This window comes from Chionomys nivalis, chromosome 4 (genome assembly GCF_950005125.1).
Source record: "Chionomys nivalis chromosome 4, mChiNiv1.1, whole genome shotgun sequence".
NCBI classification, from domain to species: domain Eukaryota; kingdom Metazoa; phylum Chordata; class Mammalia; order Rodentia; family Cricetidae; genus Chionomys; species Chionomys nivalis.
The window spans coordinates 62,813,400-62,839,713 of record NC_080089.1 but is presented as its reverse complement, the minus strand read 5'-3'; the positions used below and the strand labels follow the sequence as shown (position 1 = coordinate 62,839,713).

The 26,314-nt window shown below is 46.2% G+C and overlaps 1 protein-coding gene across 2 annotated transcripts in view; it reads right to left on the bottom strand.

The window, feature by feature from the left end:
- Window positions 1-4,227: 4,227 nt before the first annotated feature.
- Window positions 4,228-26,314, bottom strand: part of Aagab (alpha and gamma adaptin binding protein) — a 39,764-nt gene continuing 17,677 nt past the window's right edge. The window contains exons 5-10 of one of the 2 annotated variants that reach the window (XM_057768533.1): window positions 26,057-26,140; window positions 9,012-9,094; window positions 8,275-8,374; window positions 7,056-7,160; window positions 6,575-6,624; window positions 4,228-5,971 (exon numbers count right to left, since the gene is read on the bottom strand). In XM_057768533.1, the coding sequence (XP_057624516.1) occupies window positions 5,894-5,971; window positions 6,575-6,624; window positions 7,056-7,160; window positions 8,275-8,374; window positions 9,012-9,094; window positions 26,057-26,140 (500 nt within the window). In that variant the 3' untranslated portion in view covers window positions 4,228-5,893. The remainder of the gene's footprint in view (window positions 5,972-6,574; window positions 6,625-7,055; window positions 7,161-8,274; window positions 8,375-9,011; window positions 9,095-26,056; window positions 26,141-26,314) is intronic. The other variant, XM_057768534.1, reaches the window with a different exon arrangement.

Sequence of the window (26,314 nt, the reverse complement as noted above, 5' to 3'; positions counted from 1 at the left end):
CCATTGCAGACCATCACCCTGTAAACTGTATGGCAAAAGTTATTGTTTTGGGCTCCCCACCTCCATCTGCTCTCTAGTCTTCCCAGTCCCTGCTCAGCACCTGCTCCCACTGCCCTACACGCCAGCTTCTCCTAGATCTGGACCCCCCGTCCCAGCACCCTGTTGCGGTTTCCAGTCTGCTCTAACAATTCACACAGCCTATGTTAGAACTGTCCTGTAATGAGATGCCTGAGAGAATAATCTTAGTAGTGACACCATTTTGGCTCATGGTCTCAGACCTTTCAGTCCACAGTCATTTGTCCCTGCTGTTGTGGGCCTGTAATGGAAGGCGAGCAAGGGCATGGCCTCAATGACTGTGCGGTCAGACCTACCTCAAATATCCCTCCAGTTCCCAACAGTGCCACGAGCCGGACAGCCTTTAACACGTGGCTCTTTAAGGGTGGCATTTCAAGCCCAAACCAACATTGCCCACGGCAAATTCTAAGGTCATTCTATGATACTTGACCTTTGTTCCTGCCCAGCTCTTCACTCCTTGCTCTATCTCCAGTGCAGCGGTGGTGGGGCCTACTGGCATCACCCTGTCTCCCCGCCTGCCTGTGCTGCTCCTCCTTCCCATACCGCCTGCCTGTGCTGCTCCTCCTTCCCATACCGCCTGCCTGTGCTGCTCCTCCTTCCCATACCGTCTACCTTTGACTGCAGCTCCTCTGACCCATACAGGCCAGCCCGCTGTGCCTGTGCCTTGCAGCTCAGCTCTCTTCCAGGAAGCCTTTCAGGATCTCTGTCACCAGGCTCCTTTGCAGTGTGTTACCTGTGCCTGTCACCCCTTGCAAGTGCTAAGTCCCCTGTGAGCAGGGCTATGCAGTATCCTTCCATCCCTGGCTTCCTGTGGCTGGGTATGTGTACCCGGGGGCTCTGGGTTTTGCCTCAGTGCTGTGCCTTCTGCATCTTTCCACTGTGCTACTTCAGTGTGAGTCTTTTGTGTAACCCAAAATCCAGTTCCGGGTCACTGGCTTTTACAGCTGCCCCACAACTCTAATTTGTGTCCCTTAGTTCAGGGACACACACGTGACACAAGGACACTATCCCGTATCTGTCTACAGCAACAACCCTTAGTCACAGTCTGAGTTCGCTCAGCCAGACTCCCCCTCCACGCAGCTGATTAGGTGTCTGTGCACAAGGTTGCTGCCATCCTTCTTGGAGTACACCCGTGGTAGAGGCCCTTTCTGCCTGCAGCCTGTGGCATCTCAGTCCTTCTGGAACAGGCGGACTCTTCTCTGCCACCAGCATTTTTCTGATGGGACTGCCCTGGAACTTGCCAGCATGCTTGTTTGGGCTCTCATTTCTATACCTCTATTCATGCCATGACTTACCGGAAGAATCTTTATGTTCTTACTTACCTATGTGCCCAAATTCGTTATTCCTTTTAGCTGGAGTGCAGCATTACTTACCTGATTCTCAAAGCATGCTCCAGGAGTGTATCACCTAAGATGCTAAAAATGAGGCTTTTCAGGTCCCACCACACACCAGCTTCACCGGGAACAGGGTGGAACCTCTCAAGTGGTTCTGAATGGGCTTGTGTTTGGAAACGACTGCAGTGTAGGCTGCCTGCAACCAACCCTCTTCCGTGACCTCGTCTTGCTTGCCTCTGGGCACCAGGAGAAAAGAAATTTCATTCTTAAGACCAACTCCTCCTTGTCCTTGCTCATTCTGATTCTGGCACCAGCAGAGTCACAGCCCATGGTGATTGGTTCCCGAGTCTTTGTTTCGGCCTTAGCAGGGCAGAAAGACAAGTTTGAGGCCACCAAACTGTGCTAATGATGAATGCCTAGAGATTCCCAGGGTGGCCATTGATACAGTCCACATCCTTGAACTTCAGGCTGAATCAATGTCTCTTCCAGCCAACACTTACCTTCATAAAGCACAGCACCTGAGCATTAATGAGCCCACATCTCTGTAGCGCGAAAGCCACCTGGCTGGTAACAGAAGCACAAAAGCCATGATGGCTGCCACTTTCACAAGCTGGGCAGGGAGGATTCTGGTTAGCAAGCTGAGCTTGAGCGTCTTCATGTGACCTCTGCTGCTCAGGTTCTTGGTGGCAAGGGAAGGGGTACGTGAGCCACCAACAGTGCACACGTGGGTCTGCACACTTGTCATCCCAGCTCTCAGGAGCCTGAAGCAAGGCAATTGAGAGTGCAAGGCCAGTCTGAGCCACGCGGCAAAACTCCATCTCAGAAACAAACAAACAAAAAACCCAAAGAACAAAAAAAAAAAAGGGTTGGCAGGATGGCTCAGTAGGTCAAGGTGTTTGCTGTTAAGCCTGACAAGTCCACATCTCAAGAACCCAGATGGTGGAAGGAAAAAGCAAACCCCTTCAAGCTGTCTTCTGACATACACATACACAAAGCAGCACCCACATGAACACACAACAAAAGGTAATCCCACACAAAGGTTTTCAGACCACCACCATCACAAAAAACAAGCAAGCTTGTGTTCCAAAGATACAGTAATAGTTTTAAGGCCAGGTTTTGAATCTGTTCTTTTCTTAAAAAGGCGGGGGGGGGGGGGGGGGTATGTAGAACCATTCAGTCAGTTGGACACAGGAATGGGGCTCCCTAACATTCTAAAGAAAGGTACACATGACTGCCTCTGGTTCTTTTGTTAACTGTTCATCCCACCATCAGAGGAACAATCCATCCAGAACCAAGCAAGATACTTCTCTTGACACTGGAACCTACTTCACTCCTAGTAAAAACACAGAGCAGATGCGGGAAACATAAGACTCAGTGTGTGTTCCGGGGGGGGGGGGGGGTCCACTGAGCAGACACCAGCAGAGCTGTGCAGACTGAGCAGCCCTTAGGCCCATCCCGGCTCAGTACACTGGAGAAGGCATTTGCATTTTCCCTCCCTTTGGACCCTGGTACTATTTGACAATGATCTAATACTAGTAGATGGGTGTGTGTCGAGCAAACCTGGGTCATCAGAACACTTGCTTAAGCTCTCCTTCAAGCAGAGCACTAATGAGCCAGAACCCCTGACCATTCTAGATACGTTAAATTTAGTTTGCAGTAGCCAACACCCATGCTCAAAATAGTCCTCAGGGCCCACATCTTACCCTGCCACCATGATCCTCCTGCTTGCTACAGCATGCCACAGCAGGACAAGAGGCATACCTCCTGTTCTCTCAATGGTTATTGTTCGGAGACCATTCCAAGAGCACTGGCTCCCCTTCCAGAGGACCTGGCTTCTGTTCCTAGCACCCATGTGGCAGCTCACAGCCATCTGTAAGTCCAGTCCCAGATGGTCCATTGCACCCTTCTGGCCTCCACAGGCACTGTATACCTGTAGTATACAGAATACAGACATACATGCAGGCAAAACAGCAGAGCATCTTTACCCACAAAATAAGAATAAACTTTAAAAAGATGGTTCCAAGGAACATGACAAAGCATGGCAAAGATGCAAAGATGTTTTTCCCCAGCTTCCACAGTGGGGGGATGACACTGGGCACATTCCTTCTTCCTCATATATGAATGGTTCCCAAAAAGGCCTGGTACTCCATGATCCCTGTGCCACACCCTACATTACTCAACCATCTAAATGAGCCCCGCTTCCCCCAATCTGCAGTCTCTCTGGATCAGATGTGGCCAAGTTCTATAAATAGAGAGCAAGCCAGTTGGTTCTGTCAACCTTCTCATACTCTGCCATATTTTAAAATTACAAAAATAGCCATGCCTTCATCACTTTGAAATTATTACATAACATGATTGTCTCAGAGAAGAAAAATTTGACTCTTGTCTCTCTCTAGTTTCCAGAACTCTTGGCTCATCGGACTCTGTGGTCATTTCTAACAGGCAAACCGTACCTGCCAAAAAAATGTGGGCCTACTATGTACCCAGCACTGTTCTAGAAATGCAGCGGTGTTTAAGTCAGGAAGCCAGTCTCTCACCCCCAGTGCACTCTGGAGATCTAAGTTACATGCACGGGGCATATCAGAAGATAGCACCTGTTAGCACAGCATCAGCTCAGCAGCGACTCTGACCCTCAGCGTCCCTACAAAGTGTCAATATCCCTGATGATCAGCTGAGGTCTCAGAAGCAGGAGCAGACAACACACAGGCAAAGCAGACTCTAAAACATAATTGACAAAACTCTTTAGACACTTTGTGTGTCTACTACAGAGGACACCAGGCTTCACCAGGCTTCCCCAAACATAACAATACACATTAAAGACTTTATAAATAAACCATCGTTTAATTACCTGGCTTTGTTTAGTCAGCAAAATCAAATACAGACTTTTCTAGTCTACTTTTTCTTAATCATGTAGCCTAACAAATTTTCTAAAATCTTCCATGTTTTAAGAAAAACATGTTCTGCCTTCCTGGCAACTCAGAGTCAACTTCCCTAATTTTCCTTCTTAACCAAAGGCTAACGCACTCACTTCAAAGTTTCAGTCCTACAGAAGGGAGGGTGTAAACCCAAGCTCAAAGATTACAAGATCGGTGTAGGGGGTAGGCACAGGGACTCAGAGCAAGCCAGCACCCACTGTTTGCTGGATTGCTACCATCACTGAGATGCTGTTTCCTCCCTGTGGTGGTTCTGGCCTGGCCAACCATCTGTTTCAAGTCCTGTAAGTGGTACCCAGGGCAGGTGAGCTTTGTTTCTGCTTGTGACCCACCCATCTTTCCCACGCTAAATCAGGACCAGCTCTCAGCCCATGATGGGCACCATCTATCACAGGCTGCACCTGCTCAGAAACTCCTCCCCAAAGAGTCTGTGATGGAATAAGGCTCTTTGTTTGCTGTACTTTGCTTTCTTCTTTAAAACGTTGCCTTGTGCTTCCCTGGCACTGATACACTCAAGCACAACAAAGGAGAAGGGGCCGAGCCCTGGAGGGGTGCAGAGGAGCCCACAGCCCCGGAGTAAACCATGGTGGTGGCTCAGGACTGTTTAATGGCTCACCTTCCCCCACTGCTCCGTTCAAGTGCTTTGACAGTGATCTCTGGCTTCTAAACAGAAAGAAGGGGCACTTGTCTTGCTTTCAGAGCGTCAAGTGTGATAGCACAGCTCTGAAATCTCAAATATCCAGGGACAGCACTTGGTCAGAGCGCACTGTTGCCCGCTTGTCAGCAGTGTGCTCAGAATCAGCACCGTAGTGCTCTTTTGGCCTGCACAGGGCTGTACTAAGGGCCCTTGTCCTGCAGCTGGGGAGAGGGGTGTTTTACCTTCCCCAGAGAAGGAAACCTTTGTTTCTTAAACACAGACATCTGACTTTTACTTCTTTGTGGCAGGAACTCAGACACTGAACTTCAAATGTCCATAAGAGCTTGCTTAGAGACAAACCCAGAGCCACTTGTCCCCCCGCCCACCGGGCGCACACTAGATCTATACCTGCCTCCGTTTTTTCTCAACAACATCCACCTTAGCTCAGAGCCTGGCTCTTAGTGGGGACCAGGGGAAGTACACAGGAAACGGCACAGACTCCCGACCTTCAACCAATGTAAATGCTGGCGATTCAGCAAAGAAGCAGGCCTCCTTATGGAGCCCAAGTTGGCCTCCGACCCCCAGATACTGGGATCACAGTGTGCTCTGACACCTGGCTCTCCTGTACAGACCTCTAAGACTCATTCTACCCTGGTTCTTAAAACAAAGAATAGAGATCCGAAGATGCAGATCTGAAGATGTCGATACTGTCATTTCACTCCTCATTCACTTATGACCCAGGAAGAAAGATGTCTCCCTATTTCCTTCCTAAAAGCCCACCTAAGGGAACCCCCAAACAGTCAAGCAGCCAGCATGATGATGGCAATCTTGGCAGAGCAGAACCGGGTTGAGCAGGGAAGCACTTTGAGTGCACAGTGCTGGCATCAGTACCAGGCAAACCCAGCAGGAAGAATTTAGTGCTCTTCGTCTGAAGAAAGGCCTTCGATCTCGTCTCGGTCTCCTCCTATGGCCATCCAGAAGGCTTTGGCCACCTGTGGAGTGAAGCACAGGACACGTTTCAGGCTAGCAGCTGACCTTCAGCCCACCCCATAGGCCACACCCGACCTGGCTGAGGTTTCCAGCAGCACACATTAAAATCCCTGGGCAGCCTTTGACCCAGACTTCTGTGCTAGACCCGGGCTAAGTCTGCAATCAGGGCTGCACGTGAATGTGAAGGGTGGGGATAAACCCAGCTTCATTACTGACAGAAGCAAAAACATGAGCACGCAGCTGGCCTCAACGTCTGGAACGGAGCTGGGCAAATAAATAATGACACAGTTCATATAATGAGATGTCCCGAATCATGTCAGTTTCCTGCCAAAAACATGTGTTGCTTTGGTAATAACAAAACAAAACAGCTAAGACTTTTCTGGCCTAATAGGAAAGCAAGTATCCCAAGTCTTGAGGAAGGTTCCATGTCACGTAACATATACTAAAGATATCTCAGTTTGACTGTAGCAACTGTGTTACTATTGTACAAATAAATATCCAGTTGGCTACAATACCCAGTGCAACACTCACAGAGGCCCCTTGGCACTGCTCACGGCACAGTTAAGACCTTTTGTAGATGAGAAACACCTGCTGTGTCTTCTTACCTTTTCTGCGTGCAACTTTCTTTGCTCATGAGGAAGTGTCGCAGCCTTGTCTAGGGGGAAAATAGATCTTGAGAAAGTTGTCTAATAGCAGGAGAATCTGGAGTGCATGGTGTGCTAACACTTGAAGAGGGTAGATGGGATTCTAAGACATATGCTCATGATACAGTCATTACAGCCATTAGAAAGCTTGAGTCTCCCAAATTTTCCAGATGGGATGTGAGTGACTTGGTGGGAATTTGACAGATGCTGTGATAATGAGACTCACTCAAGAAAAGAGAGACACTTAAAGAAAGGAAAGTGAATCAAGACAGGAAATTTTTCCCCCAGGAAAATTTTCCCAATAAAATGGTCCAATCTCCTAAGCAGCTAAATTTCTCAAGCCCAGAACTCAAAATCCAATCTAGCCATTACAAAGTGAGATGCTACCACATAAACTAGAAAAGCATTGGCATGAAAGGATTGGGACACACGAGACAATTACCTTTCATTTCCTTTAACTTTGAAAAGAGCCTCTCGAAGTTTTCCAGATCTCCTTCTCCAGTGGTAAGACTCGCTAATTCTTGAATATCCAAGTCTAACATGGGGTCTGAAATCAGAGTTGGCCACACATGACTTATGTATGTGTTCGGTACAGTCAGCATGCCCTCGTGAGCATGGGCAACAGCAGAGTGCTGGCACGTGGTACCAGCTTCACAGATTGTACAGCGGAGCCTGCTGGGCTGCCGGGGGCCCCCTTTCCAGTCTCACCGCACTGTGAGGAGGTGGAGGACACTGCTTCCATTTAGCACCAGGGATCAAACCCAGAGCCTTGCACATGCTTGGGAAGCACTCTTCCACTGAGCTATACCTTCATCAAAATGGAGGACTTTAACCTACCAGGATGTACTTCCACTTTCCAATATCCCTGGAGGGCAGACTGCTTACTCCTGCTTGCCAGAGGCAGAAACTCAGACCACTGAGGCGAAATCATCTATGAGGCTGTATCACCACTAGAGGTACAGCCTTGACTTGAACCCAATTACATGGTGGTCCAATGCCCACAACCTTGACTGTAACAAGTTCTATCTCTATACACCTGTTCATAAACTCTTTGACGGCAGGGATGGTGATTTATAAGCCTTTTCATTTATCACACTGTCACCCAATTTGTCAAGTGCATCTGGGGTCAGAGTGTGTCTTAGTTCAGTGGTTGTTGGTGCACGAGGCCAAAGATGACATTTCTGATTTATCTGTGCACAGAGATGGTAACTAAGCTAGAGACAAGGACAGAGTCACTTTGTGCTTTAAAAATATGTTAAAAAGAGGAATTTAGATGGTGCACTGAAGAAAGCAGTATTTACAGTTTGGGGAAAGGAGAGCAACCTTGCAAAGGCATGCAGGAGGGAAACCAGAAGATACTGCTGGGGAGTTGAGGGGAAGACACTGTCAGTGAGGCTCCGCCCACAATCCTGAAGGCTGCTGCTCAGTAGAGGTGAGGATGGGGAATACTAGTCTTAGGGCACAGAGGCCACAGGTGGCCTTTGCAGTCATTTGAATGTCAGAATGGGAATGAAAGCAAGAGGAGCTAACTGAGTGGACCAGTCTAGTGGGTGTGCCGTTCGTGTTTATTTTCTCCTTCATGTTTAAAGTCAGTTCTCCCTTCAGTGTTTTCTGTCCTGGTTGGTGCCTGTCACCTCTGGGGAGCTCATGAAGGAACTTACCCACAATGCTGTCAACCTGTGCACCTGCTGAGCCACATGCATCACCACGATGGCCCGGAAGGGACTCTATCCTCTCAGCTGCTGGCAACCGGGCCTGCTGCTGAGGGGAAATACACAGAAGCAACAATTTAACAGTAAGCCATTTCAGTGAAAAATCCAAGCACTCTTCCCATCCCCAGCTAAAACAGAACACGAAGGAGGAGACAATAGGCACGAGGTCACACTCAAACACAAGGCTGCAAAGTCACTGTCCCAGCTGTTATTTCCCTTAAGGAACAACTGTGAAATGTTACTACAGGCTACTAAAAGATGTTTGGTTTGCATCATTTAAGATCCATGTTATGGGCCGACTGACCCAGGGAACTCAGAATGGAGCTACTGAGGACAGGCATAAACCATCTGTCAGTTCACTCAGGGTTGACTTGGGACCTTGGTAAACAAGTATTGAAAAAGACTCATTTTTATTTTCTATATAAAGATCTGAAAGTAATATTACTCTGCAAGGAAACCTTTGTAGACTTGAAAAGTGCTCTAGCAAAAACTCTCCCTGTTCTCCCTGAGGGAGAGCCTGCCGTGGGGGCTGGACGAGCCTCCCCTCAACAGGGGCCAGACACAATGGCTGCTGAATTCTCCTCTGCTGCCTCCTAAATAGAAACTAAATAAATGAAAGCTGTAGAGATCCATAATAACAAAGATATTAAAGTCAAAGAGGAGAAAAGACCCAGAAAATTCTTTACCTCTGAGTGACAGCTCTCTGCTGATCCAATGTTGCGGTTTGCTCCAGCCAGCGAGTTGAGGAGGCTGAAGCCTTGGCTCCTGTCTGAAGAGAAGACATCAAGAGTGCTGCTGCTTAGGCGTCACACTGTGAAGTGACAAGCAAAGGTTCACTCTGCAAAATCCCACCTCTCACCCTGCTGGTCTAGTCAGGCGGTGGCGGCGCCTGCCTTTAATCCCAGCACTTGGGAGGCAGAGGCAGGTGGATCTCTGTGAGTTCAAGGCCAGCCTGGTCTACAAAGGTGAGTTCCAAGACAAGCAAGGCTACAACGAGAAATTCTGTCTTGTAAAAACAATAAAAGAGAAAGAGGGAGAGAGAGAAAGAGGGAGAGAGAGAGAAAGAGGGAGAGAGAAAAAGAGGGAGAGAGAGTTTGGATCTGAAATGTACCCTGAAGGTCTGTGTGTTCAAGGAGGTGGCAGAACATACTTGGAAGAAGTAAGGTGATTGGGTCATGTCCTTGAAGGGGACACTGGGATGTGGGCCTCTTTTTTTGCTTCCTGGCCACCATGAGGTAATAGTCATCTCTATCACACAAACCTACCATGTTGTACTGTGAGGTGACAGGGCCAAGGAGACAAGGCTGATCAAGTGTAGACAGAAACCCTGGATCAGAGTAAGTTCAGCCATGTAAGCTGATTATCTCAGGCATTTTATTATAACAGTGACAAAGCTGACTGGCACACATACTCTCTCAATCTGAGTTTGTTTCACATAACAAAATACTGGCCAACGTGGCAAACTAGTAGGCTATTACACACAAATGCTATTCCATGGCGCCATCTCTAAGTTACGACACCAGTGTTTTAACAGATGCTGTTGATTAAAGTTAGGAACATTTTATAAGTCAGCTTGATTGAAAGCATTACTATGGGGTAAAGGGGCATGATGGTTAATGCAGCTGTCATCTTGCTACTGTGGAGCCACCTGCACTCAAGGTTCCCACGGTGTTTGTGTCACAGCGAAGACAGGTCTGGGGCAGAGCATCTGGAACTGATCCAAGAATCACCCAGAACATATACTAAAACTAGCCCCAGACTCAAGGCCTCTGAGGCTCAGCCACTCCTCTCAACTTCTAGCAAGTGTTCCAGCCAGCAGACTCAGGATCAGCCAGGCACTGAGCTTTCACTGGCTTGCAGGACTGCGGCCTGCAAACTTCCTGTAAGGGTTTCAAAGCCAGAGGGCAGGTAGCTCTCTTTCTGAGTTGTGGGTATGCAGGACTGGTCTGTGACACATGAGCACTTACATGCCAGGTGGCTAGGATGAACGGCAGATTCTCTACAGCAAACACAAGTGCCCTCCCTTCATTACTGGAAATAACTTGGACTTTGGGTAATTTTCAAATCTAATTCAGAAGTGTCTCAAATCACAACTCTACAGCCTGGCATTCCCTAAACTTGGCAGGCTGCCACTCATGCAAGGACATCATATGAGCGCAGCTCGGCGCATCTTCGACCAGTGTCTCTCTTCTTACAGCGGCTCCCTTCCAGGAGTCAGGCAGAGGAGTTGCAACCAATAACACACTATAAACCTCTGGGCACTTTTGATTGATTTTCCTATGTCCATCCCTTTTTAAAATTTTGACTGTTTTACCTTATGTGTATTTAGCCACGATTTTAAAACCAGCAAAATAATGAATGCTTAGTGCTCTGATGTTAACAGAGAAAGCTGAGAGAAAAGAACACTGGGAAGGGGCGGGGCTTAGCATCAAAACTCTTAGCTTTCACTCATGGCTCCACCCACCCATGTGAACTAGACAACCAACCCCCGCACCCCCAAGGCCTTGGTCTGCTGGTCACCAGAATCCAGTGACTGAGAGGGGTTGTCTGCACCCTGTCCTCATGCGCCTTGGAATTCACTGTGCTTCCATACTTATTTTTTTTTTTAAAAATAGGTATATATACACACACACACATTATATATATTTAAAATCCTAATATTTTAAAACCTTAAAAAGTTCAGAATGAGCCAAGAGTTTAGAATAAGCTGGAGGGAGTTGTGTCAGTGCTTTCTGATAAACAATGGAGGATCAGTCAGCTTATCGGAGGGCTCACTGTGTCCCCTGCTTACATTTTAAGGAAATCAGAGACACATACATTTATACAATTGAGAAAGGAATCCACGTTTGTTTATTCAAAGCAGAGTGCCTGCATGGAGTGTTGCTCCAAAGGCTTGGATACACTGACTTTTCTGCTTTGGTGTTCTTCACACTTCTGCCCACGTGCATCCACTGCATGCTACACTCATGGAAAAGAATTATATAAATCTTCTCTTATTTGCTAGTAATCATCCGCGCCCCCCCCCCCAGGTTTCTAGCATGGGAATGGCACTCCTGCTGAGAAGGGCCTTTCCCTTCTGCTGCTCAGACTAGTTCTAGCATCTGTGGCTTCACTGACAGCACAAAAACACTGAACTAGGAAGGAACGAATCAAGGTTCTTCATCTGATTCTTCTAGAACTTCAGGGGTGTGGGAGGGGCAAGTTTTTATAAAAAAGAAATTAGTCAGGAAGCATAATCTTCCCACCCCTACCCCTGCCCAGCAAAGAACCAAGAACACCAGACGCTTACAACTGTGGGACTAAATCCTCTCCATACTGTTTTTCCCAAACAAGTTAAGCAGCCCTAATTTAGAAATGCAAAATGCTCCAAACCCCAAAACCGTCTGAGCACCAGCACAATGCCTCCGAGGAAACCTTTCCACAGCCAGAGCACAGGGCTTTATCAACACTGTTCTGAACTACCTCCAGACCATACGGTATAAGAAGACACGGACAAACAGCACGAATGTCCTGCACACATATGTGCAACTATTTCAAAATGCAGAAAGTCACAAAACCTGCGAAACTGAGTCCTAAGCATTTCAGTTATGGACACTCAGCACACATATACAAAAGGTTTAATTTATAAGTTAGACAGTTAAGGCAATTACTACAATACAACAAGTATTTAAAGCAGAATACTAAAATAATAAAAGTTCTCTGAAGAGCTGGAGAGATGGCTCAGCAGTTAAGAGTACTGGCTGCTCTTGTGAAAGACTGTAGTGATGGAGGAAGGTCATTGGTTAAATAATAAAGAAACTGCCTAGGCCATAATGGGCCAGGCAGTGATTAAAAGAATACAGTTTCCGTGTAATTATTTCGGGTAAAGCTAGCCGGGTGGTGGAACGCAGCCCTGCCGCTCTTATTACTACACTGTAGTTTGGTTCCCAGCAATCACATGGTGGCTCGCAACCCTTTGTGAAGTCCAGGTTCAGGGATCTGGCATCCTCTTCTGACCTCTGTGGGCACTGCATGCACATGGTATATATACATATACTAAGTCCTAAACACATACACATAAAAAAATTAATCAAACACACCTTTAAAAAGAGTTCTGCAGGAAAAGTGGCTCTCTCCCCAAATATCTCCATGTACTGAACTCACTCCTCTAGTGACAGTGTGAGAAGATCCTCTAGGAATTCCTGGATGGCTTCCCTGCAGCTCATGCCGGTTGCCTAGACAACCACTATCACTAGCACTGCCTCTGAAGCCTTTATTAACAAAGTAAAGATCATGTGAACATAGGCATGAAGAACCTAAGCAGTAACATGGCAGGATGGCCATTCAGTAACTGCTGGGCAGTGGCAACGTGAGGGATGGGCTGCTCCAAAGGACAGCCACCTCCTCTGGCAGAGGAGAAGGTACACATGCCACCTTGTCACTCAGAAAAGATGCAAACGGAAAAGAAGAGCTACTCACTTCTAAAACCACTGGGGTAGTTTGCTGCAAGTAGCCATGGGTAATGAGGGACCACTGTGTACTAAATTCATCCCCAAAACACTTGACTCCATTCCATTACAGAGGGAAGATGCCCATGCCATCCATGGAAAGTACAAACAAATACAATTTGTTACTAGCGTAGACTTCAAATGTTAGGAATCTCCTTGGTCACACCCCAATCTCCGCGCCCTGTCAGACATTTTCTGTGCTCACTTTTCAGTTTTTATTTCTTGAAAGCAGCAACTATTTGGCATCAGCTCATTTTAAGGTGTTCTCACTGTTCTTATATTCTGTTTCTCTTTGCACAAAATACCTTCCTTTTCGTGTGAGCGTGGTCTTCTCTCCTCACACGGTAAATGATAATAACCAGGCCCAGGTTCATTTAAATCATAGCAAGGCCTTCTAAAAGTTCATAGAGAAGTTGCAACCGTTTGATAATCTTAAACCATGACAGACCACCTGAGTTACACAACCTTTAAGAAAGTCACAAATGATGTCACAGTAACCAGGAAAAGGACCCTATGATGTTATTATAGAATATTCCAAGTCTTTCTGGTCAGATACCAAAACCAAACCAAAACAAACAAACAAACCCCAAAAAACATTGTGGGGGAGATGGTTCAGTGGTTAAGAGCACTGGCTGCTGGTCCAGAGGACTGGGATTTAATTCCCAGCACCTAATGGTAATTCGCAGTCATCAGTAACTCTAGTCCCAGGGGATCTTTGCCATTTCTGGCCTCTGTGGGCTCTGTACCCACACGGCACATAGACATGCATGTAGGCAAAACAACCATGCACATTAAAACGAACAAATAAATAGAAAAACACCACAAAACCAAACCCTTATTTATTCTCTCTAACTCGCCCACTGAAGTCCTGAACATGCTATTACAGCAATGCTCACCTAGGCTCACTTAGGCTCAGCACTGCACGTGGCTCCAGTTGTGCTGGACCCAGGAACATGCTCCTCTGCTCGGCCGGGACACAGAGGAAAAGTGAGATGACGTTTTTTCTTGCTCTCCTCCCCAGGAACAGTATGTGCGCTGTAGAGAGCTATGTACCAGGCAGGAAACGACAGCAGCAGACACTAGTGAGCGCTGGGCTGAATGTCCTCCCACTCCTGCACACTGTCCCAAAGTCATAACGGAGAGCTCAACATTCGTCACAGCACAGGCCCTGCTGAGTCCTGTCTCTGAAGCCTGGAGCACACACCCGACAATCCTCAAAGGGGAGCTGGCCATCAGGAGCAGCCATTCAGACCCAAATATGGGAAACAGCAAGGAAGACCATGAAGAGATGGCTTTCTTATATGGCTCGTGACCAGTTTTGGAAAAAGCTGCAGTGGACACGCAAAGTAGTCAAGAAGAGTGCCTTCAAGGAGACCTGTGGAGGCGAGCTCCTACCATTGCTTTGTGTGCGGACACTCCTGAAGGCCACACCTGGAAGGCTCACCATTTCCTCCGCTCCTCCTTTTACAACACAATCATGTTTCCTACATATATGGGATGGTGGGTTATCTTACTCTTTGTTTTCTTTTTGACCATGACGTTCATAGATAGGGGACACTCTGAGTGCTCAGGTCATATCTTGTGTTCCTCAAGGTTAAGTTTAAAAATCAGAGCCCAGTTCAACTTCATGAGATTTAATGAAATCCATTTCAGTGGATGTTGCCCCTGACTGGACACTGGCAGGATCATAAAGCTGGTTTTCCAAGGTTAAACAGGTATAGAACCCTCTTCATTGGCCGCTCTTCCTCTCACTAATTTGATGGTTCATTTTTCTGTGATATTAGGTTCAAATTTTTTAATTAATAATATCATTTTTTTACTTCTTAAAAATGTATATAGAGTTGGATGTGGTGATGCATGCCTGTAATTTCAGCACTTGGGAGGCTGAGGCAAGAGCATCAAGTTCAAGGCTTTCCTGAGCTACACAGCTGATGCTAATATTAGAAGTAATAATAATGATGATAGATAATCTTTTAAAAAATGAAAGGCATGAACTATCCTTTCTCAAGTGAACAGCTTCAGGCAGAAGTGAGAACTGGGGCCTTGTGTTATGGGCACTCATTTCTTTTTTTGGTTCTATTCATCAATTACAAAGGTCAGCCTGACCTGGAATCTGGAACTTCCGCCATGGAATCATTTACCCAGGACACGAGGGGGCAATAGATGATCATTTAGGTGATACTTTAATAGATAACCAATCCATCTTATTTATAATGGTAAAAGGGAGAACTGCTGCATGTAATAGTCACCCACTACTCAAAGTCCAGCTGCAATCTGCCCACTGGGGCGGAGTCACAACTCTCAAGCATTTGTTTAGTTTAACAGTACTTCTCTGGTTCCCGTCCCCCTCTTCACCTATCATGGTGCCACTTGATACAGTACCCAGAAGTCATCAATGCAGAAAAAACCCTCCTTAGAACTTGCTAGTGTCCAGCTTATTAAACCAGGGACAGGAACACTGTGTAACATAAAATTGATACCTATCAAAGACTCTGTGTATACTACTCTCCTCCACGAGTGCTAGTCTCAATAAAGTCAACCAAGAGCACAATGTACCAGACTTCTACCCAACTCTTTTAGGTACCACCCAAATTCAAGGCACTGCCTCAAGCAGAGAGCTTTGCTACATGGCTTCCCAGTGAACCAAACTGAAAGACACTCTATTAGGAAACTCAAGGAGAGGGGGTGGGGACTTAAAACATCTGTCATATTTGTCATGAGGCAGTGACCGAGAGTTTCTACTTTCGTGACAGTGAAAATAAAGGGGCATTACCAAGCTCTAAATGTCAAACCCAACTGGCTGGTTTTCAAGCCGTAGAGCAGGCTCTGGCGGGAGCATGGGGGACACAGCAAGGAGCTGAGATTTGTATCTACATCCTTTCCTTGAGTGGCAGCCTAAGCTCAGAGTGAGGAAGTGTAAGGTGCGACAGCAAATGAAAGGGTGAGCAAGCCGACGAGGCTCGATTAGCCCCAGAGCTGCCTTCAATGCAGAGTGTGGGTCTCGCCCACTTCATCTCTTGGACCATTTGTGGTTAGGTCTTTAATGCTGAATGCAAACTATGGCTTCCCTGGAAGTCTGGGGATTTCCCCTCGGGCAGACCTTGTGCTCAGTGCTTCCAGCCATCTTCATGGTAGCTCCTTGCCACCAGCAGTGTTTTAGGCACTGTTTTCTCCCAAGTGCAATTCAATGCAACAGATACGCTGCCTCTGGTTAAGAGCTACATAGAGTTGTATCTTACACATGAAAGAGTGGGAATTTGTTTTTGTCTCCCAAGCATCAAAGCTTATCCTTTTAGGAGCAGTAGTGAGCTCACTGGGAATGTTATATTTGATGAAACAGGACACTGACAGAGCCAACAGCAGAAACCACATTGAAGTCAGCATGTAAATCATGCCTACCAGGAAGATCTGCACATCTTTCTAGTACAGTCATATACTGCATGACATTCGGATCAACTGGAGCTTGCAATACATGGAGAAAGTATGTCACTGGGAGTAGACCTTGAGGTTTCAAAAGCCCATGCCAGGCCCAGTGTCCTCTCTGCCTGAGAAGCAGGATGTAATCTCAGGTACTTCTCCAGCACCACACATGCATGCTGCCATGCTTCTGCCACGCTGACAATGGACCAAACCTCTGAAACTGTAAGACCCTAATTAAATGCTTTCTTTCCTAAGAGTTGCCTTGGTCATGGCATCTGTTCTCAGCAATAGAACAATGATTGAGAGAGGAGAAGACGCCTGTTGTCTATTAACGTCTTAGTCATATGTTACAACAAAGTCACGGTGACCCCTGGTGTAAACAGGTCCACTGCACTACCCCTCAGTGAAAGAACATCACACACAATTATGCATAGCATATACTCCTGGAAATGATACTGGTTGTTTGGTTTAATCTTAAGAAAAGCCACTCCACCAACGCAAAGAACTCCAATCAAACCAGATTAGACCAAATTAAAATGTGTTTAATAAATGTGGCACTCGGGTGGGCCGAGAAAGCATGGCAGGGAGAGGAGCCCACGCAAAACCAAAACCACATGTTCCTTTTTTCCTGTGCAAGCCTAAATACCCTGTGGGAGTGGTCCTGACCCTCCTTGGGGAGGGGTCAGCACTTGGTGGGCTGGGAGTTGGAGTCCAAGCAGTTGGCAGACTGGGAATTGGAGTCCAACTCAATATTATGTTCTAGACTCTGGATATAGGGGTGTTAGAGGGATGGGGTCTCACTTTTAACTGAACACTGGTTTATACATTTATACTGTTTTTTATTTCTGTTATTCCTATTTAAAAAAGAAAAGTTTATTGCAAAACTATGAGTAACAGCCTTCTATACCTTCTTACTGAGTCTTAAGACTACACTTAAAGCCACATCCCATAACTGACCTATTCCATCTGGGTTTGTGTGAGCACATCCCACAATGATCATACAATGATGACTTCATCTGATGGTGTCTTTCTCAGGACATACCTCCCTGCTAAGCAAAGGAGGACGACAATGATTTGCCTGCAACTATCTAAGTTAATGTTTGCTTTTAAACATGCCATTAAGCTTTAAAGGACACTAACTGAATACCTATGGTGTATACATAGTCATAATTCAAACTGAAAAGTATGTTAATCCACCTTGACTGTGAATAATATAATGACAATATGCTGTCTCCCACTCAAGGTAATTCATCACCATTTGCTGTATTAGCTAGCTGGAAGCTTTGCTGTACTTTCTTTGGACTCAGTTCAGGGACAATGGGTTAGGACTAACATTATGGTATACAGATTATATAGGATTTAAAAGCAATAAGCAAAAGAAACCCCAAACCTCAGATATAATCATTACCTCCAGTCAGTCTCATTAAAATCTTACAACAGAGCACCCAGGCTGAGACAACTTGTGGCAAACAACTCACCTGGCTCTGCCAATGGTTTCCATGCAGCCAAAGTCATTTACTTAATCTCTCTGTGCTCAGCTCTCTAGTGGACTAATAATAACCAACTGAACTACCACAGCATGATGGGAACGGCATTCCTGCTCAGGAGAACCTGTGGTCCTGTCCCATCTTAGCTAATTCACTGTGTGAGTATGGACACGTCACCTCTCCTGCCCAAAGCCTATTTCCTGTAAAAGGAAGAAGCCACACCAAATGTATACACGGAGATTTCAATGCCATGCTCTGGCTAATTCACACACACAACTGTGTCAGAGAAAGCAATTTCCCTTACATTCTAGAAAACACAAGGACAAGTACAAAAGAGATGGTTCAATGGGATAAGGTCCTTGCCAAAAAGCGTGAGGACCCGAGTTCAATACCCAAGGCCCACATAAAAGTCAGGTAGGCATGGTGACCCATTGGTAAATTCAGCATGTAGGAGGCAGTGATGGGGATACCCTGAGAGCTGGCTAATCAAAGCAGCCAAAATAGTGTGCTCCAAATTCAGTGAGAGACCCTGCCTCAAAATCTAAAGTAGAAAGTGAGATACAAATAAGATACTGATGCCTTCACAAGCTCACACAAGTACATAAGGCCCCATCTGTGAACACATACACATGCACCAAAAGAACCCTACAACAAACTTATGAGGGCATTACAATTCTTTAACAAACCCACAACCATGCATGTTCTTGGGTGCATCTTGGTTTCTTCCTAAGCATCTTTCTCTTAACCTTGTACTTAACCTCTATATTAGCTTTATCAAACTACACGCTTACTCACATGTGCACATATACACAGGAAATTTAATGAATCAATGATGTGTCTTTTTTTCTGTGTTTGTATGAGTGGTATAGGAGGTCCTTCTGTTTGTGTGTTGCTTTCATTAGTTAATGAATAAAGAAACTGCCTTGGCCTAGTTGATAGGGCAGAACTTAGGTAGGTGGAGAAAACAGAACTGAATGCTGGGAGGAAGAAAGCAGTGTTAGAAGAAGCCATGGATCCGCTGCCTCAGAGGGACGCTGGTTAGAATCTTGCTGGAAAGCCACAGCCACATGGTGATACATAGATTAATAGAAATGGGCTTAATCAAGATGTAAGAGTTAGCCAATAAGAAATTAGAGAGAATGGGCCAGGTAGTATTTAAATTAATACAGTTTCTGTGTGGTTATTTTGGGTGTAAGCTAGCAGGGTGGCTGGGACGAACAAGTGGCTTCACCCTTGCAATATATGAGAATGTATAATGTAAAAGAAATTACATGTAATCTCTTCTTGTTTGGTTTTGGGTGTTAGACAACCCCCATTCTTCCCATCTCCTTAATTATTCAGTCACCCTTTCTGAGGCAGCATCTCATTATACAGTCACACTCAGGGACCTCCTGCCCAAGTCTCTTCAGTGCTGGGCTTACAGGCACGGGTCTGCACACCCAGCACCTTACTTCCATAAAAACTTTCTTCACCTCATAGGAAGACGAGGAAGGAGAGTGGTCAAAATGAAAGCTGGTATTGAGTAAAGGCATGGGAACACACATCATTGACAGATAAAAATGTTTTACCACTGGTTTCAGAATTATAACAGAGTAAAAGATAGACCAGCATAAAAAGATGCTCTACCCGCTAAGGCCTTTGATTTTGTTATGCAATTGATTGCTTGTGGAATGGTGTCACACAGCTCTGGGCTGTTAAAGTATTCCACCACAAAAGGGCAGTGATCATCTGGCAAGGACACCACTGTGCTCTTCCTGCATTATTTGACAGACAAGCTCAGAGGCTCCTGGGAATTTTCTGCCCAGTGCAGTAGAGAGAGGCACATCTGACCCCTTCCTCAATAACAGAGCTTAAGTTAAGCGGTTCTCAAAAACCCCTTCAGAGGTGAGTGCAGCGCCTGATACAGATTCTTCTGCCCCTGCTGGGCTTCCACTAAGAATCACTCAACTGAGGATGCCAAAAATGCCCATCTCTCACCTGGAAGAGGCGGTATATTTTCCTGCTTTCTCTTGACCTTCACCATCACATAGCAGCCTCTTTCAGTCTCCAACTATAAAATTATTTTTACTGTTACTTCATAACTGTAATTGTGTTACTGTTATGAATCATAATGTAAATATTTTGGGAAAGAGAGGTTTGCCAAAGGGGCCATAAACCCCAGGTTGAGAACCGTTTAGTTGGGTCATACCATTTCTTTATTCCAAGCCTTGGAGTAGCCCCTGTTTTACCTGAGTAGATGCCACGGTTACCTAGATGGTCTGCAAAGCCTCAGTCCCCAGGACCTCCATCCCTTCTCCCATCATCTCCTCTGTGCACAAGAAGCACTTAGCTGTTCTTCACACGCACCAGGCACGCTCTGGCCCTACATGCCCTGTCAGGCTGCTCTCCCTCAGATTCAAGTCTTTACCCACCAAGGGACTGAACCTGACCATCCTATGTATACTGCGGACCTAACCTGACCGTCCTGTGTATACTGCGGACCTAACCTGACCGTCCTGTGTATACTGCGGACCTAACCTGACTGTCCTATGTATACTACAGTCTACCCCAAACCTTAACCCCCTTCTCTGTTTACTTCCCATTGCCTATCATCTTCTACCACCCTATATAACTTACCAATCTCTCGTTGCCTATGACTACTGCTCCCCCAGGGAGCCTCCCAGCGCGGATACTGACTGCTCAGCAGTGTATACCAACCATAGGGCCTAAACACAGTATGTGCCCAGCAGGTAATTCCCGAGTAAACTTCAAACTCTAGGCCAAGGAAAGACTGGCAGCCAACAGAAGACAACTCAGCCAGCCAACTGTGGAGTCTGAAGAACACGCTTATAAAGACGACAGGTACTAAGGAGCACAGGTGACCCTTGTGCTATACTAACCACACAAGACCCAGGGATGAAGGAGGATGGAGGGGAGTACTCACTACTGTCACCTTTCCTAAGGTGAACAGGTACTGGCCCTTGGCCCTGTCTTGTATTTCTTCCTGCGGCTCTGCAAGTCAGGATTCAGGAATGTGAGAATGCAGGTCCTTGCTGCAAAAGCAGAGGCTAGCACAGCTTCCAAAATGCCCAATTCACCTCCCCCACTAAGCACACTCTTACAAGTCCGAACTAGCTGACTGTTCTGAGCCAGCAGGTCTCACCATGCCTACACAACTGAGTCCCCATGGCCCTGATAAGCGCAGCTGCCGCCTCCCCACCACGTCCCTCCTTCCTAGTAGATACCGCCTGCTCTTCTTTTGGAGGACCCTGAGTTGATTCCCAGAACTCAAGTCAGGCAGCTCACATGGAAATGCCTGTAACTCCAATTCCAAAGAGGGGTCCAGCACCCTCTTCAGGACTCTGCAGACATTGCAAACACATGTATCTCCTCCTACACTTACTTAAGACTGGAAACTGTCACCTAGAAAACTGTCAAGAGAACAAGAAATATGAAGGAAACTTCCTTAAAATTTAATACTTCATAAACATAATGACTTAAGCGCACAGAGTTTAAAGCATAAAGGCTCCTGGAAGTCAGTCTCACCTCAAACCAGTCACAAAGTCTAGGGGGACAATCTTAATACAGCCTGGTAACGAATGTGACACTTGACCTCTGAGCCTAACTCACATTGGATACTGTGAAATTAAATAGGATAATCAGCATAATCTATCTCGTGGATATGAACATTAGTGATATTGCTTCCTTTTTATTGAGAGCTAACTTTCAGATATCAAAGTCACCCTCTTTACAGTATGGAATTCAGTGCTTTAAACCAAATTCAAAACACTTTTATCATGTTCTGATAAGGAAATTCCATCTCCTAAAAGTTCTTCAGTCTGTGGGAACCCACAACCCATACTCTGTCTCTATGGATTTACTGCCCTGGACATCTCATCAAAGCACAATGACATAAAAGCCCTGAGCACGGCGGCCGAGTGGTGGGTTAGCCCTGGGGTAGCCTGCACACACCTCTTTAGAGCTGAGTAATAGTCCACTGCATGACCTTACCACTGTTTTCTGAGTTGGCTCCACCTTTGGGCTGTTATGGATAACACTGCTATGAGCATTAATAATGATGTTATGCATGGACACATTTTTCAGCTCTATTGAGTATACCTAAGAGTGCACCAACTTGGGCATATGGTAACTTAAGCACAACTTTTTCAATCTTGTTATTTTTGATATGTTCACATGTGCATATAATGTATTTTGGTCATTTTCATCCCCTCTTCATTACCCTTCCTCACCCCTTCCCACTCTCCTGAGCCAATCTTGATGGAGGAAGGTCATTTGTCAATAAACAAACTGCCTTGGCCCATTTGATAGGCCATCCCTTAGGTGGGTGGAGTAGACAAAATAGAATGCTGGGAGGAAGAGGAAGTGAGCTCAGATGCAGGGCAGCTCCTCTGAGAGACAGACGCCATGCTCTCCTCTCCAGAGCAGACACGATGAAGCTCCGACCCAGGATGGACGTAGGCTAGAATCTTCCCGGTAAGCACACCTTGGGGTGCTACACACATGAATAGAAATGGGCCAAGCAGTGTTTAAAAGAATACAGTTTGTGTGTCATTATTTTGGGGCATAAGCTAGCCAGGCAGCCATGAGCCGGGCTGTGGGAAGAGGCCTGCAGTTCCCACTACACAATCTTCTTCCCGACAGGTCTCTCTCCTATTTTCATGGTTGATTTGAGGTTTTTCTGTTGTTGTTTTGTGGCTTCTTTTGTGACTCACAGGGTTTAATTAGGGCTGCAAGCATGAGAGGTTATTTACTGGGCAACTTTAACAGCAGTTACATCACAGAAGAAAATGACTCTCCCTTCCCAGCAACCATTAACTGCCAATAGCTCCTAAGGTAGGTGGGGCTTCATACACTCTCTCCCACCCACAATGGACCATGGATGGGCCCTTCTCCTATGCCTAACTTTAGACTTCCATAGAGCCTTCTGTGTGACTGGGTAGATAGCTTAGCCAGTGAGGTGCCTGCAGTGGAAACAGGAGGCCCGGAGCGTGTCCCTCCACCCAGGCCGGAGGCATGTGTCTGTAATACTCGCGCTCATCTAGAGACTGGTCGGTCTCGGTCTCACAGGCTAAGGCAGTAAAGGCCCTGGTTCCAGTGAGAGATTTTGTCTCAAAATACAAGGTGAATGGCTCCTGAGGAACAATATCCAAGGTTGACCCCTGGTCTCCACACATGGATACCCCATCCTGCACACATACACACACCTGCATATATACACAGGCAGTGGCTGCTGAGGAAGATGAAGCTTGCTGCCATTCACATCAGAAAGGCTGAAGGTTCTCATGGGCAGAGAAGGCAGGTTGCCCTGGAAGGATACTATGGCCCACCATACGGTTACACAGAGCTGTCTCTTTTGGGACAGTTTGGAGGCTCTGCGAGAATGTTCTCTACTTCCTCAGCCCTGGACTTCCACACTGCATGCTTCTCCTAGGAGGAGACAGTTCATTTCCTTCAGAACACAGACCTGCATCCTCTTAACGTGAAAACAAGCTAATCTGGGGTTTTAGCTAAAAGCACATCAGTGTCCCAGCTTCGTAGAGGAAAAAGAAAGGGAGGGAGGCAGTCAGACACTTCAGGGCAAAGAGCCATACAAGCCCACAATGTGCCTCTTTGCTTCTTCACACCAAAGAATACTGCTGCAATGTGCACACAGACTGGCAGTGGAAATATTTCCACACAAAGAAACTGTCCTAGCTGCTCTCCACTGCTGTAATAAATGCTAACCCCAAATCTACTGGAGAGGAAGGGGTTTAGTTCAGCTTACAGTTGTAGCTGAGGGAAGTCGGAGCAGAAACTCAAGACAGGAACGGATGCAGAGACCGTGGAGGAACACTGTTTACTTTTTGTTCTCCATGGCTTGCTCAGCCTACTTTCTTATAGAACCCAGGCCCACCTGCCCAGGGGTGGCCCCACCCACAATTAGCTGGGCCCTCCCACATCAACCACCAAACAAAACAAAAAATGCCCTGCAGGCTTGCTCATGGGTCAAATGTTCTCACAGAGGATGTGGGAATACCCTTTTAGATGACCCTGGCTTGGGTCAAGCTGACAAAAAACAACCAGGACAGAAGCAAAAATTGTTCAATGCATCTTGAGGATTACATATTCAGACTCTCCCAAATACCAGAACTAGTGGCTGCTATAGAGTGTTACAGAACTGGCATGAACTCGACATCCCTCCATGCTCCTTCCCCTCTCTTCATTGCCTGCGGCCGCTAACACCATATAACTACTAGGAGGTTCCCTCTTACACTGCTGTTTAGGGAACAGTGACAAGAAAAAGAATGTGTGTGTGTGTGTGTGTGTGTGTGTGTGTGTGTGTTCAGATAGCCATGTTCCTCCTAACCATTTCCAATCTGTGGTTTGTTAACTCCAAGGACACGGAGGCCATAGCTACAGTGTGGCTGCACAGCTATAAATGTGAATTATAAGCCAACATTTCTTTAATGTATGAAATGGGGGGGGGTCAGAGTTTTCAAAGAATGATTTAAGCCAAAAAAGCTTCACTAAATTTTTAGCTATTTCAAGAAATTTCTAACAGGCAGTACAGAACAGAACTTATTCTAAACTGATCTAGTTTATGGACCATATCTAAAAGTTAGTTTTATATTGTACACAGTCTAAAGCAGTAGCTTACTAAGAAATGCTCAACAGAGAAGTGACGGAGCAATGGATGTGTGAATGGAAGGAAGGGCCCCATCAGACAGGCCAGAGCCCTCCTAACATGCAAATGGGGAGGATGAAGGAGACAGGGAAAGACAGGAGAGGAAACTGCCTTATCATCAAGAAGGGGCTTTGCCAAGCACAAGGGGTAGATCAGACATCAGGGTGCCAACCATACTTAATCCTCAGTGTCAACAACAGCTGGGATGAAGCACTCTGCACCCACCAAGCTGGCCACCCACTTGCCCTTCACCTCAGGGAAGACAGGCTACAACTGCTGTAAAAGTTGCTTTTCTCACCCCTCCGTGGAGTTTCACCCAGCCCTGCACATGTTTTAAGGCACTACACTCTAGACTTGGATTGCAGCTCCCCAAACCTCAAAGTTAAGTCCTAACCTCTAATACAGCAAAATGAACACTTCTATTTGGAAACAGGGAAGTTAAAATGGGTCACATGACCAGACGGTGGGCCCTAATTTAGTATCACTGTTGGCCTTAGAAGAGATATGAACAAAGTCATATACACAGGGAGAAACCATGGGAAGATCAGACATAGAGTGTCACACTGAAGAACTCACAGAAGCCAAGATCAAGGCCTGGGGCAATCCTCCAGCACCTTTGGAGGGAGGTGGCCCTGGCACCTCAAGGTAGGACTTGTGACCTTTTTCTATAACTGTGAGGCAGTAAATTCCCACTGTCCTAAGCCATCGAGTCTGTGAGCTTATTCCCAAAGGCTGAGCAAGCTAATGCAGGCTCCAAGAGCAGGTGCCAACCAGCTACAGACTGCATGCCATACCCAGGCTTCCACCCCCACAGCCGCCATCACAACACTCAGGGCCGACACTCACCCCCAGGAGACTGCATCAGCTCAGGTTTCTCTAACCTCAGACTCTGCTTCTACCTCCAACACATCACTAATGTCAACCCTGCAGAGACCCCACCTCCATCACTGATGTCAACCCTGCAGAGTCTCACACTTGTTACAGAAGAAAGCCCACAAATAAATAAATAGATAAATAAATACAAACAAACAAAAAAGAATTAAAAAAAAGAAGAAAGCCCACATCTCCCTGCCTCATGTTCCAACATCCACGGGATCGTCCACTGCTAAGTGAGACTCTCCCAGGGTCTTATGACATAAAATCCTTGTTCTTGGAGCCATGCGTCCTCCAGCTGAGCATTCTCCCCTTTCAATCTTGCCCATCCCATGAAGAATGGTACAGGAACCATGCTCTTCTGGAAGTTCTCTCACATCAGGACTAATGCAGCAGTCGTGTCTCCGAGTCTGTGTTCATCGCTCCCCTTGCCTGCACACCCAGCACGTGAAAAGTACACACAAACTCCATTACCATAAAATGTCCAGAAAGGGCAGGACGGAAAGCACTATAAAGAATCGCACAGTAGATGGGAAGCACCTCAATGATAAAGATCATACCTTAAAAACTTAGGTTGTTCTTAAAGCCAAGAACAATGTGAGGCATATTGTAACATTTATATGCTTGCTGAAACACCTATTCAGCACACTACACAGTCCCAGCTTGTTACTTCTGGCTCTTCCTTCAACTGAAAACTTGAGAATGAGAACAAAAATTTCACAGAATCCTAACAGTTCCACATAGATTCAGATAATTTAAAACATGTTACTGAGTAAATATGACAACATCCAGTTACTCACCATTCTTCATCACAACACTGGACCAGACATTGGCATTCAACGCTTGTACAATCCGCTTTACACCTGTGGATTCAGGGAAGTCATCTGCCAGGGAGAGAAGCACACAGGTCTGTATATATCCAGATAAACCACACATTCATATACAGGCCTATAAGTCCCAAAGGCATACTTTTAAATAACCGGGTTTAGTCATCTTGTTTACTTGGCTGTTTCTTCCTAATGTACTGTGTACAGAAGGAAATGAATAAAGCAATACAG